The sequence below is a fragment of the Camellia sinensis genome, chromosome 3 (genome assembly GCF_055761805.1).
Source record: "Camellia sinensis isolate YWXY chromosome 3, ASM5576180v1, whole genome shotgun sequence".
Classification (NCBI taxonomy): domain Eukaryota; kingdom Viridiplantae; phylum Streptophyta; class Magnoliopsida; order Ericales; family Theaceae; genus Camellia; species Camellia sinensis.
Window position 1 is genome coordinate 128,386,231 of NC_138963.1, and position 11,552 is coordinate 128,397,782.

The window sequence follows — 11,552 nt, forward strand, 5'->3', positions numbered from 1 at the left end:
ACACACGTCCATCACTTATTCATACACTCAACTCAAGGCATGCACTTCTCGTGTCAACACTTATGTGAAAAAGAGTATAAATCAAACTAAAAAGGCTTAGTAAACCAAACAAAATAAATCACTACCATATCATGCTTAAAGAGCTTCCCAAGCAAAGCATTAAGCTGTGTGTTGAATATTCCATCCCCAATTCCCAATGCAGCTACAATGAGAAGGGGGTATAAAATGCCGAGTACTCCACTAGTTACGCTGCACAATGGCACAGTTAACAAGAACTGATAAAGTCATAGCAACTTCAAATCAGATAAATATGATTAAAAACTTTAGATTCCAAATAACTTTAGTTGGAATCAACGAGAAACCTAACCCGCACTTCAGTAGAAGCCAAAGCAGTACCATAACTGAATGAAAGCTCCGGCACAAACTATTAGAGTGGTTGACTTGAGACCAGAGGCGAGTCGACCCATAGCCAACGAACACTGACACATATTCCAGATATATACTGAGTCTGAAAACTTAATGAATCAAATAAATGACAAATTATAAAACAAAGATGGTTTTCCTGGGTTTTTAACTTTTAGCAAGCTTGAGGTGTAATAGTGTTTACATCCTATGCCACATTATTATCGAATAATTTCCTATAAAACATATGAGGCTAGAGATCATAGCAGAGGTTGTGAGTAAATAACTTGAATGCACATACCGTGGGGAAAATAAGATTATGGAACAGAACACAGGATATAATCCATCCATATTATCCATGTGACGTACCACCAGGACAATAAATGAAATTTTGTATATTGTTGCAAACACACAACATAACTCAGAGAGAACAAATATGGAAAAGGTTATATATTATTTGTTATTCTTGTTCCTTACAAAAGGAAAAGTTTAATGAAATTTAAAGTTGTTCACTCAATTCATTTTTATTTCTCCAACTCAACAAGATGAAAGAGATGAAGAACATGCCTTGTCAAAATTAATGTACGTAAAACAGAAATAGACTCACCAAGTGAGCTAATTCATTTAAACCATTCCATAAAGCTACTCATTTCTGGATTGCCATACTTACAATTGCATCAAAAGCCCCATACACTGCCATAGCACCACTTACACTAGACTCACCAAGTGCAGGTTCGATAATGAACTTGGTGTATTCAGCCCTAAAATTGTAAATGCGTTCCATGCTTGATTGAAGAAAATGTTACAATGTATATAGTGCACAAAATTGAATGGTCGAAGGACAATAAAAAAGGTAAATGTCATAAGTTAATCAACAATTACCATACAAATGCTTGTTGTAAGCCTGAATATGCAATAAGGGGGATGATTAATAACATTCATAAGTCACACAATGGAGCGATGACAGACTTTGACATAGAAACCATGGAAGAGTAGAAACTGACAGAAGAATCTGGTAAAGTCTCCTCTCCTTTAGCATCCCTCTTTTGTAAGAAGCACATGAGTATGGTACCTAAGGTCATATTACAAAGGAACACAATATATAGTAAAGTTGTGCCACTGGTAGTTCCCCCCTGCAGTGATGTGAAAGAAAGAATAACAAATTAAAGATGTGAGTGTTTTAAAAGAACTAAAAAATCATAGATTTTGACACTGAGGTAGAATCTACAATACTTCAAATTTTCCACAACCAAATGAAAGATATTGGTATATTGTTGTCAAGGACGGCACTACATAGGATTAAAGTCGTGCCATTGAATATCCTTATTATTTTTTATTAAATACAAGTAATTTATGTATATTTTAATATTTTATTTGCTATCTTAAAAATATATATATTGAACACCCCAAGAAACACATACACTTCTTGACACTACTAAGAAGGTGTGTATCCGTGTTCGATGCATGTCTGGCACTAGCACTCATCGGACACTTTTTGACATGTGTTGGATACTATATCAACTTTTTGTTTTAGACCTTGATACCCTTCGGATACTTGGGTAGACGTGTGAAGGATTCGCAGAATGGAATAGTCAAGTTTGTCAACTTGACAAAATTTTCTAGCAAAAGGAATGCCAAAAATGGAAGCCAACCATGTCGAAACTCCATAGCTCTAATTGTTGACATGGCTATACAATTGTTTCCCACGGTTAGACAACTACTCCAACGAACTATGCCACTCAAACCAACTAAGGGAAGTCATTTCTTTTGAAACTCTCTTCATTGATTGATTTTGAGACTATTGAATAAGGTTTGGGACCCTTGATTTTATCCCTTTTTTTCATAAAAAAAAAAGAAAAAAAAAAACTATCACTAAAACGTCCACCAAAGAAATTATTAAAGAAACAAAAGGAAAAGGGAAATCCCTTAGCCAAAGAGGGGGAAAAAAAGGAAATAAACATCATTCACTTCATAATAAATCGGACTCTCCTCATCTTTCTGCCATCTTTATTTTTCAGTGCTAACTTATAGCTAAAATTGCATTAGAGATGCAAAAGATAAATTTAACATTAAATAATTTTTTGGTACAATCAAGGTCAGAGTTTCTCGAGTGTAATGCAAGCATTAATAACTAAATCTATGATAATGAATTGGTACTAGTAATACAACAAACAACATAGAAAAATATAGGACATGGAAATCAGCTTGGAATCACAAGCATGCACATATCGTTCCATCTTTCAATAGAACAAGAGACAAGGTTTCCAACGAACTGCAAAATTCAATAAAAAATGAAGATTATTCCAGATGCACAACATCCATACAAAACAAATTGAATATATTCTTATTAGAACCAAAGATCATTAAAATTGTCATCAAACACCAAAATGCAGCACCTTGTGACCTGTAAACATTCCCCAAAATTCTCCATTGAAGTTACCAATCATGTGCATGACTTCGTGTTGTAGAAGTAAGATATGTATCTTGATGGACTATAATATCATTAGGGAAAAAGTAATGTACTTATTACATCATCAAACACAAGAAAGTGATGAACCAAATCTAAAAGATGGACTTGTACCTCTGCAACCCATATTATTGAAGCAGAAAATCCTAGGTACAATGAAGCTGAAACCGTCATGTACCTATCACAAGAATATTCATTTTTAAGTATATACAACTTCATCAATTTGATGAACATGATAGGGCTCTATCAAATATGTGCCCACATCATTATTTAGTACAATACTGACAAGCATAAGAATGTTGTCTCGAGTCAAAGAGCATCCATTTTCCGCAAATAGTGGAAAGACAAGGTCTACACCCAATCTTACCCACCCAAGTCCCAAACCACATGGACTTTTAGTCTCATGAAATTCACTCAAACATTTTGGGAGCAACTCCCCTCAAGACTTCATCCTCTCAATATCTCTCAAGACTTCATTTTGTGGGCTCCATGTAGCCAACGAAGGTGATCCAAACCGCTCATCTTGTTTGCCCAATAGAATAGAACATATATGAAAAAAATTAACTTTATTGAATATCGATGAGCATATTAACTTATCATATTTTATCTTATAAAATCAATGGTTTTTATTTAGATTTATATGTACCATCCATTTCATAAAATGAAACACGGTCAGTTTTTTTTTTATTAGCATAAAACACGATTAGTTAGTGTATCGATTGATGTCCAATCAAGCTAAATTTTAATAAATATATTCTTCTCTTCGACCTATGAGATGAACGGTTTGTATCACAAAACTATGGAGCCCACAAAATAGAGTCTTAAGGGAGTATGGAGAAGATGTAGTCTTGAGGGGAGCCTACTCCCCAACAATTTTGGCTATTTCATCACCTATCAGTGCAAAGACACAGTCACATAAAACTTAAAAAGCACGTTTGTCCTCAACTAAATTAAGACAATGCATCAATGGTGAAAAAAATTGTTACCATGTGGGCTTCAAATTCACTGCTATGAACAACCAATACCCAGCAGTCTCAAGAACAAGAGCATTTTTTGTACCCAGGAACCGAACCACCAATGAAGCAAAGAAAGAAAAAACCATAAAAGACAAATACAATATCCCGAGCGAAATTGTCCCTATATCTTCCTCCTGAAACCCAAATTCAAAGTCTAACCCATAAAAAAAAAACACGCAATTGTTCAATTTATGTCTCATCAATCAAATTTAGAACTAACAGTATTGATTGTACTCTCCAGATTCTGAACAGCACCATAAGCCAAGAACATCAACAAGAAAGCCGAGCTCAGAATATGCACATCTCTGGTATGGTTCTTCTTCGTTAGGGTTTGAGTTTCCGAGTTCTCAGCAACGAGTGGTGCTTCTTCTTCTTCCATAGCTTCTGAGAAACACTCCAATCAATTGAATTTGCTATGAGAAGATCGATTGAAAACCTAGAAATGGTTGGTGGAGTGCATGAGAGAGAGTGCTGACGAGAGTGGATTGAATCACAAGATATCTGATCTGAGAGAGTGTGATTATTTTATAGAGCAAATCGAAGATTTTGAATATGAGACGTAGACGGGGTAGAGAGAGAAGGAGGAAGAGGGACCGGAGGTGCATTCCTTTAATCTTGTTTGGTTCGTGAGAAAGTAATGGGAAAAATGAAAATGTTGACGGGAGTGTCCTTGTTTTGACCCCTCTTCGGGTGCTGACTGGCCACTTCTCTGAAATACAGCATTCGTCTGGATGCGGTTTTTTTTTCTTTTATTATTATTATTATTATTATTATTATTATTATTATTATTATTATTGTTGTTTTTTAGGCCTTATTTGGAACCAACTTTTTTTTTAAAAGTAATTCTTTAACTTTGGATTAAACTATGATGTGAAAAAATTAGAGTTTCATTTGGTAAATCTCTCAAATTATAGTTTCACTCATTGCTTTGAGTGTAGTGTTTCCTTTGAGCTTTCAACTCATAATTCTACACCCACTTCTCAAACAACAATGCTAGGTATCATGAAAAACCTTTCATGAAAATAATCATGAAAGTTTTGTGACCCTTATATTACACTTAGAATAAAGCACCACACACTAATCAAGATAATCCAAGGATCATAAATTTTTCATGATCATTTTCATGAAAAAAATTTTCTTGATCTCTAACTTTTCTCCTTCTCAAAACTCAATTCAAAACATAATCATTACTTTTCAAAACTCACAAAACTTTTTTCAAAACTCCATTCAAATCAATATTTTAATTTTGTTAAGATTTTAAATATTTTAATATTTAAATATGTTACGATTTTTTTAATTTTTTGAATATTTTTAAATATTTTAATTTTTAAATATTATGATTTTAATTTTTTTAAATTTTAAAATATTTTATAAGAATAAATTCAAACTCTATTTTATAAAAATATTTTTAAATATTTTAATTTTTTGGTTATGTATTTGGTTATGATTTGAGTGTTGAGTTGTGAAAGTAGTATGGAGTTTCGAGTTGTGCGTTTGGTTATGAGTTTTAAAAATAATTCTTAATTGAGTTTTGTTTTATGTGTTTGGTTACGATTTGAGTATAGAGTTGTTTTTAAATTTAAAATATTAAAATTTTAAATTATTTAAATTTTTATGATTTTAATTTTTTGAATATTTATTTTAACTTTTTACATATTAAAATTTTAGATTATTTAAATTATTTAAATATTTATTATTTAAATTTTTTGAATATTTGTTTTGAAAAAAAAATTATTTCCTTTGTAGTATTTTCAATTAAAAAATTGATTAATGTTATTTTCTGTTAACAATAAATTGTTTTAATTGAATTTTAAAAAGAGTTTGGTTATGAGTGTTGATTAGAATTTTCAATAGTGTGAAAGTAGTGTGTTAGGTTATGAGTTATAACAATTTGAATTAAGTTTTGAAAACTCTTTCCAAAACTCATAACTAAACAAAATAACTAAACAAATTTTCTTACTTCACATGTCAATCAAACTATCAAAACTCAATTACACACTCAATTCAGAACTTAATTCAACACTCTATTCAAAAATGATAACCAAACAAATTTTCTACACTCAAATCATAATTTCAAAACACACAAACTCAAAATACAACTCATATTCTCAAATCATAGTTAATAAGTCTTACCAAACGGAGCCTAGTATGTTTTGAATGAATTTTTGATTTTTTTATGAAAAAATGTGCAAAAAATAGAGAGAAAAATGAAATCTTTGACTTTTTGATATATGTTGTTGGCTTTTTTTTTTTTTAGTGATTTTTTAGCTTTTAAATTAAAAATTGATGTTGTCAAATGAGGCCTTAGTTTGGGGTTAAAAGTCTTATTTATGATGGGTTTTTCAAAGAAAATATGAAATGATTATGATTTAGATAAAACAATTTATCTTATTGAGTTTTTAATTTTATTTTTTTTGAACTAAAATATCCTAAAACCAACACCCCAAACATAGGTTTGGAGAAAATAAAATAAATTAGAAAATAAATGAAATTATTGACTCTATTTGTTTTCAATTTTCAGAATTCACTTTTCATAAAATTATACTTTTTCGTTTCCCGTATTTTTGTTGTTTTCATTGAATTTTTTTAATATTTAAAGTAATTTTTAAAATTTTTAAAAACACCTAACATAAATAACTTAGAAAATATAATATTTGCGAAAAAAATCTTTAAAAATTCACTAAATACAAAAAATACAAAGTAAAAAAAATTCAGTACATTTTTTATATTTTTGTGTATTTATTAATTTTTAAAAATATTTTTTCACAAATAATTTACTATTTAGATACATCTAAGTAAGGTATATCTAAAAAAGTAAAAAAGTAAGGTATTTTTTCATAAAAAAATTGTTTAAAAATTTAAAAATATTGACTAAAAGCAAAAAAATACGAAAAATAAAAAATTCAATTTTCAAATAACTAAATCCAAAAAAGTGAAACCAAACACCCTGATTGTATTTTTTATTATGATGTTTGGAGGAGTAAAAAAAAGTAATTATGTAAAAGAAAGATATATAAGTGAGATTTTTATTGTTATTGTATTTTAGAAATAGTTTTGGTATTATAAATATGGGTAAATTACATTGACACCCCTTAAGGTTTGGTCTAGTTACTACCCACCCCTTGACATTTTGGAAATTACATTCTCACCCCTGTGGTTAATAGTCTCATTTTACAAACTCCCCTACTTATATAAAATGTAACAACTCCTAATAAAAAAACAAAGGAAATTACCTTTAAAAAAAAACGTAAAGAAAAGGGAAAAAAAAAAGTAAAGCAAAGTAAAAAAAGAGAGAGTGCATAAGTTCAATATTTTCATTCCATCTAAATAATTACAATAACAGAGGAGTTAGTGTAATTTCCTAAACGTTAGGGGGGTGATGTGTATAAACTCAAACCTCAGGGGGTGTAAGTGTAATTTACCCTACAAATATTTTACAATCAATCAACTTGTTTATCATTAAATCTCATCATTTTTTTCCTGTGAGAAATTAAATAGTCTTAATAAGATATTTGGCTCCATTTGGTTTAATTTTATAGTAAGGATTTGAGTGTAGAGTTGTTATAAACACAAATTTGTATCCTGCAATTAAGACACAAAATAAATGCATAAATAATTAATTTGTTTAATTATAATAAATGTGTACAATCCTCTGTAGATGTTCTCTATTGCAAAAGAACAAATCCTCTATTCGATCTCTGAAATAGTTGTAATTCAACAGCTATAAATACAGAAGTATGTAATTCAACAGCAGTGGGATCTGGGTCTGATGGAATTTTCCAGTGGCATCATTCAGCATCAGATGATATGAATACAGAAATAAGTTCATATGGGAAGGTTGTTGACGAGAGCAGAAAAGCTTTTTTATGTCAGCCTACTATGGAACTGAAAATGTCTAAGAAGGTTCTGCCAGACAGTTATCCCACAACTGTTAAAAAGCTTTTATCTACTTGGATTTTAGAAAGAGCTCGGGTGAAGTACGCTACCACTTCACAGGAGGTATGTTGTAGTTCCATTTTTATTTTGGTAAAATTCCACTCAATCTTTAAAATATGTGGAACTCTTATTCTGTTTCAAATGATTGTAGAGAGAGCTTCCTGGAATCATGAAAGGCAGTGGATATTTGTGTGGCTGCTCATTATCCAATTTCTCCAAAGTAAGTTGTTTTATCTCAAAATTTTTTTTTTTTGGGAGGAGAGGGGATCATTTGGCTTTTTTTTGCATTTAATTTTGTTTGCCATACAATTGAATGGTATAAGCAGATATTCAGTGCCTATGAGTTTGAGTTGCATGCTGGTGGCAAAACTAGACACTTGAATAACCACATATACTTGGAGAATGGGAAGCCAATATATAGTGTAATCCAAGAACTCAAGATTGCACCACATAATGTACTAGATGAAGTGGTAAAGAAAGTTGCCGGTTCATCTGTCAATGAAGAGTCTTTCCAGGCTTGGCAAGGTGATACAGATTACAAGCTTTTGATTTACTTTTTAGTGCTTTTGGCATAAGCTATTCATTTCACAAAAGCTCTTCTTTTTATTTATTGAATTGATTTTAACATTCACTTTACCCGCAGAAAGTCTCCAAGAAAACAGTCATATGGTTAAAGCTGAGAAGAGACGTCACATCAGTGTTCCTGGGATGCATCATGCTACCACATGGTACATGAAATATTTTCTTTTGGGAATTATCTCATTAATATATTTTATATTTGGTTTTGAATGTTTGGTCCCCTGTATTTGGGAATTTAAGGTTAGGCCTTTTGTGCTGGTAGAGTTCTTTTCAGATTTTAAAAATGCTTGTTTAACATGTAATAGTTCATTTCGAGCTTACAAATTTATTATCCAATATGATGTGTTGTGTACATAATAAAGCTGTTTGGTGCTGTGCAAATAATAACAGGAAGGTGAAACTTGAGTACATGTGTGTCATCATATACTGCTAAAAGACTCATGCTGTATATACATGTCATATATTTTGCAAGTATAAAAGTGTACGATGTTCTTTTTGACAGTACGTTGCCATTCTATTAATGCATGTTTGTGGTGATCTTAATCGCGTCAGAGATTATGGTTTGTGGCCATAATCGCTTAAGAGATCCACCAAGTAGCAGGTTTCTATCAGTTTAGGATTTTATGAAGCATAGTTTTTTGAAGGCTCCTTATAGTTTATTTATTTATTTTGATTTTGATTTTTTATACTTTGTGTGGTCAAAGAATTGTTAGGTTATTATTTCAGCGGCCAACAACATCACTAAACTGAAGCTTTTGGCTGCAGTGGTCAAACGATAGAAGACAGCCTTTGCCCTACTTTGTCTTCCTATGTTCCGAACTACAATTTTAAACAGCAAAACTGTACAAGGAGGTGCTAGAGGGGAAGAAAAAATGGGTGGCTAAGAAGTTCGTTCTCTCTCAATTTGTTTTTTCTTATCTATATTAGTTAATTCATATTTCTGAAGCAGTCAAGATTCTTTTTCATTGAATTGATTACTAAAATGAAATTCATCATTCTCTTTTTCACTGATTTTGCAATCTTTTGTGCAAGCCAAGCTTCTACCATTCTAGTTCAGTTGTGAAACAAAAAAAAAAAAAAAAACTGCAGAAGGTCGTACCAACAAAAGGTAAAACTTATTCTCTCTATTCTTTCTCTCCCTGGTCAAGTGTCTTATTTTTCTTGGTACTTTTATAGAAGTCTGCTTCTAATTCTGGGATTTTTTGCGCTTGGCTTGAAGTCTTATGCTTATTGAAGTTTTGCACATTGATTACAGGGATAATGATTTGCATCCATTACTTTTCATGCCTAATGGACTTTTAGATGGTGCTGAATTGGCTTACTATTCCAAAGGACAGGTGGTTTTTTCGATGCACTCTCTTCTTTTGCTGATGTGTTTATATTCTTCTCAATTTCTTCATTTTATATATTTTATTTTTTATTGCAAAGAATACTTGGGGTCTACGAACAAGGAAATGAAATAGTTTGTAGTTGTTGTCACACTGAGGTAAGTTGTTGGCACAACACTTATTGACTAAAGGGCTAGGATCCCTTTTTCTTCGCCTCCCTTCTCCCAAACATTTATAGGTCTCAGTTATGAGATTATTTTCCTTTGTGAGCAGATTAGTCCTTCGTAGTTTGAGGCTCATACTATATGGTCTGCTAGACACCAACCGTGAATAGCCTTAAAAAACTTATCATTGGTTCGGTGATTGTGAGTACGCTATGCTGAATTAATATTTTCCATTGTTTACTCTAGCTACTGGAACATCTATACTTCTAGCAGACTGACACTTCACGATATAGCTCTGTCATTGGCTAATGGAGAAAATCTAGCTATTGGAAGCAGTGATGATATGTGTACAGCATGTGGAGCTGGAGGAGATCTGATTATTTGTGATGGATGCCCTGAGGCTTTTCATGTAGGTGGGTATTTCCCTTGAATGTACTCTCTCTGTTCTTGTTGTGATTGATGTTCATATTGTGTGGTTCTCATATCTACGTTATACAGCAAACATTTAATTTATTCTTATTTGGTGTTCTAAGAATTACATTCCACCATTGAAGTGACTACTACGCACTAAAAGTAGAATAAGATAACCTATGTAGATACTAGAACAGTTCATTAAAAAATCTGTAGTGTAGATATGTCATGGTTTGGTTGTGTGTTCATTGTCATTCATTAAGGGATACATTTTCTCAATTCATGTCAACTTTTTAAGCTTGTATTCTTTTGGTTTCATTTTGTCTGATGGCCCCATTTGGTAACACTTATGAGTCAGTTTTTTTTTTAGCTTATTTGCTTAAAAAAAAGTTGACTAATGTTGTTTGGTTGCAATTTTAAATTATAACTTATTTGACAAAATAAAAGTGGGATTTTCTTAAGTTACAATTTGTAGTTTTTTTTTTTTTAAATAATTTTCAAAACCATTAAATATGTATGGACAGAAGAGCCTCATATCTGTTGTTTTTACTGGTATAAAAAGACTTTTGAGGGCATTGGGATATTCGCATAACAAAAAACTATGTGACAACTTATTTAGCCACCAAGCTGAACTTTTTTCACATATTATCAATAGAGTCTTTAAGCCATACCTAGATGAGTTTGTGGTTGTTTTCATCGACGATATATTGATCTATTCCAAAAGTGAAGTTGAGCATGAGAAGCATCTGAGACTTGCCTTATAGATCTTGAGAGATAGAAAGTTGTATGCCAAGCTTATCAAGTGTGAGTTTTGGCTTTCCAGCATTTCATTTTTAGGACATGTGATTAATGAAGAAGGTATTTCGGTTGATCCTAGCAAAATTGAAGCCATTGTGAATTGGCCAACACCGACTAATGCATCTGAGGTTCGTAGTTTTCTGGGTTTGGTAGGTTATTACAGCAAGGTTGTGAAGGACTTCTCGAAGATTGTAGTACCATTGACACAATTGACTCAGAAGGGAGTGACATATGAGTGGATCGAGGGTAGAGAATCAGCCTTCCAGGAACTTAAGGCAAGGTTAGTGACAGCACTAGTTCTCATATTACCATCTGGTAATGAGGAATTTCAGATTTATAGTGATACTTCACATAAGGGTTTGGGTTGTGTATTAATGCAAGGGGGTAAGGTTATAGCATACGCATCTCGCCAGTTAAAGCCCCATGAAAAGAATTATTCTACCCACGATTT

General features: G+C 31.9%; 1 protein-coding gene across 2 annotated transcripts; it reads right to left on the bottom strand.

The window, feature by feature from the left end:
• Positions 1–1,169: 1,169 nt before the first annotated feature.
• LOC114298355 (UNC93-like protein 3) lies at positions 1,170–4,557 on the bottom strand. Of its 2 annotated transcripts, XM_082920774.1 has the most exons (5): positions 4,106–4,557; positions 3,856–4,019; positions 2,984–3,047; positions 2,799–2,894; positions 1,546–2,674 (listed from the first exon to the last, which is right to left on the bottom strand). In XM_082920774.1, the coding sequence occupies exons 1-5, from the start codon at positions 4,262–4,264 to the stop codon at positions 2,603–2,605; spliced, it is 555 nt and encodes a 184-aa protein (XP_082776900.1). In that variant the 5' UTR covers positions 4,265–4,557; the 3' UTR covers positions 1,546–2,602. The 2 variants fall into 2 exon arrangements, with proteins under 2 accessions (XP_082776899.1, XP_082776900.1); XM_082920773.1 differs by lacking the exons at positions 1,546–2,674; positions 2,799–2,894 and adding an exon at positions 1,170–1,535.
• Positions 4,558–11,552: the final 6,995 nt, after the last annotated feature.

Excerpts from the sequence above, each read along its gene's own strand:
- LOC114298355 (XM_082920773.1), bottom strand. The coding sequence starts at position 4,264 with ATGGAAGAAGAAGAAGCACCACTCGTTGCTGAGAACTCGGAAACTCAA. Across the intron at positions 4,020-4,105 it reads TGGAGAGTACAATCAATACT|GAGGAAGATATAGGGACAAT; the intron begins GTTAGTTCTAAA and ends TTTGGGTTTCAG. Across the intron at positions 1,536-2,983 it reads CAATAATATGGGTTGCAGAG|GGGGGAACTACCAGTGGCAC; the intron begins GTACAAGTCCAT and ends ACATCACTGCAG.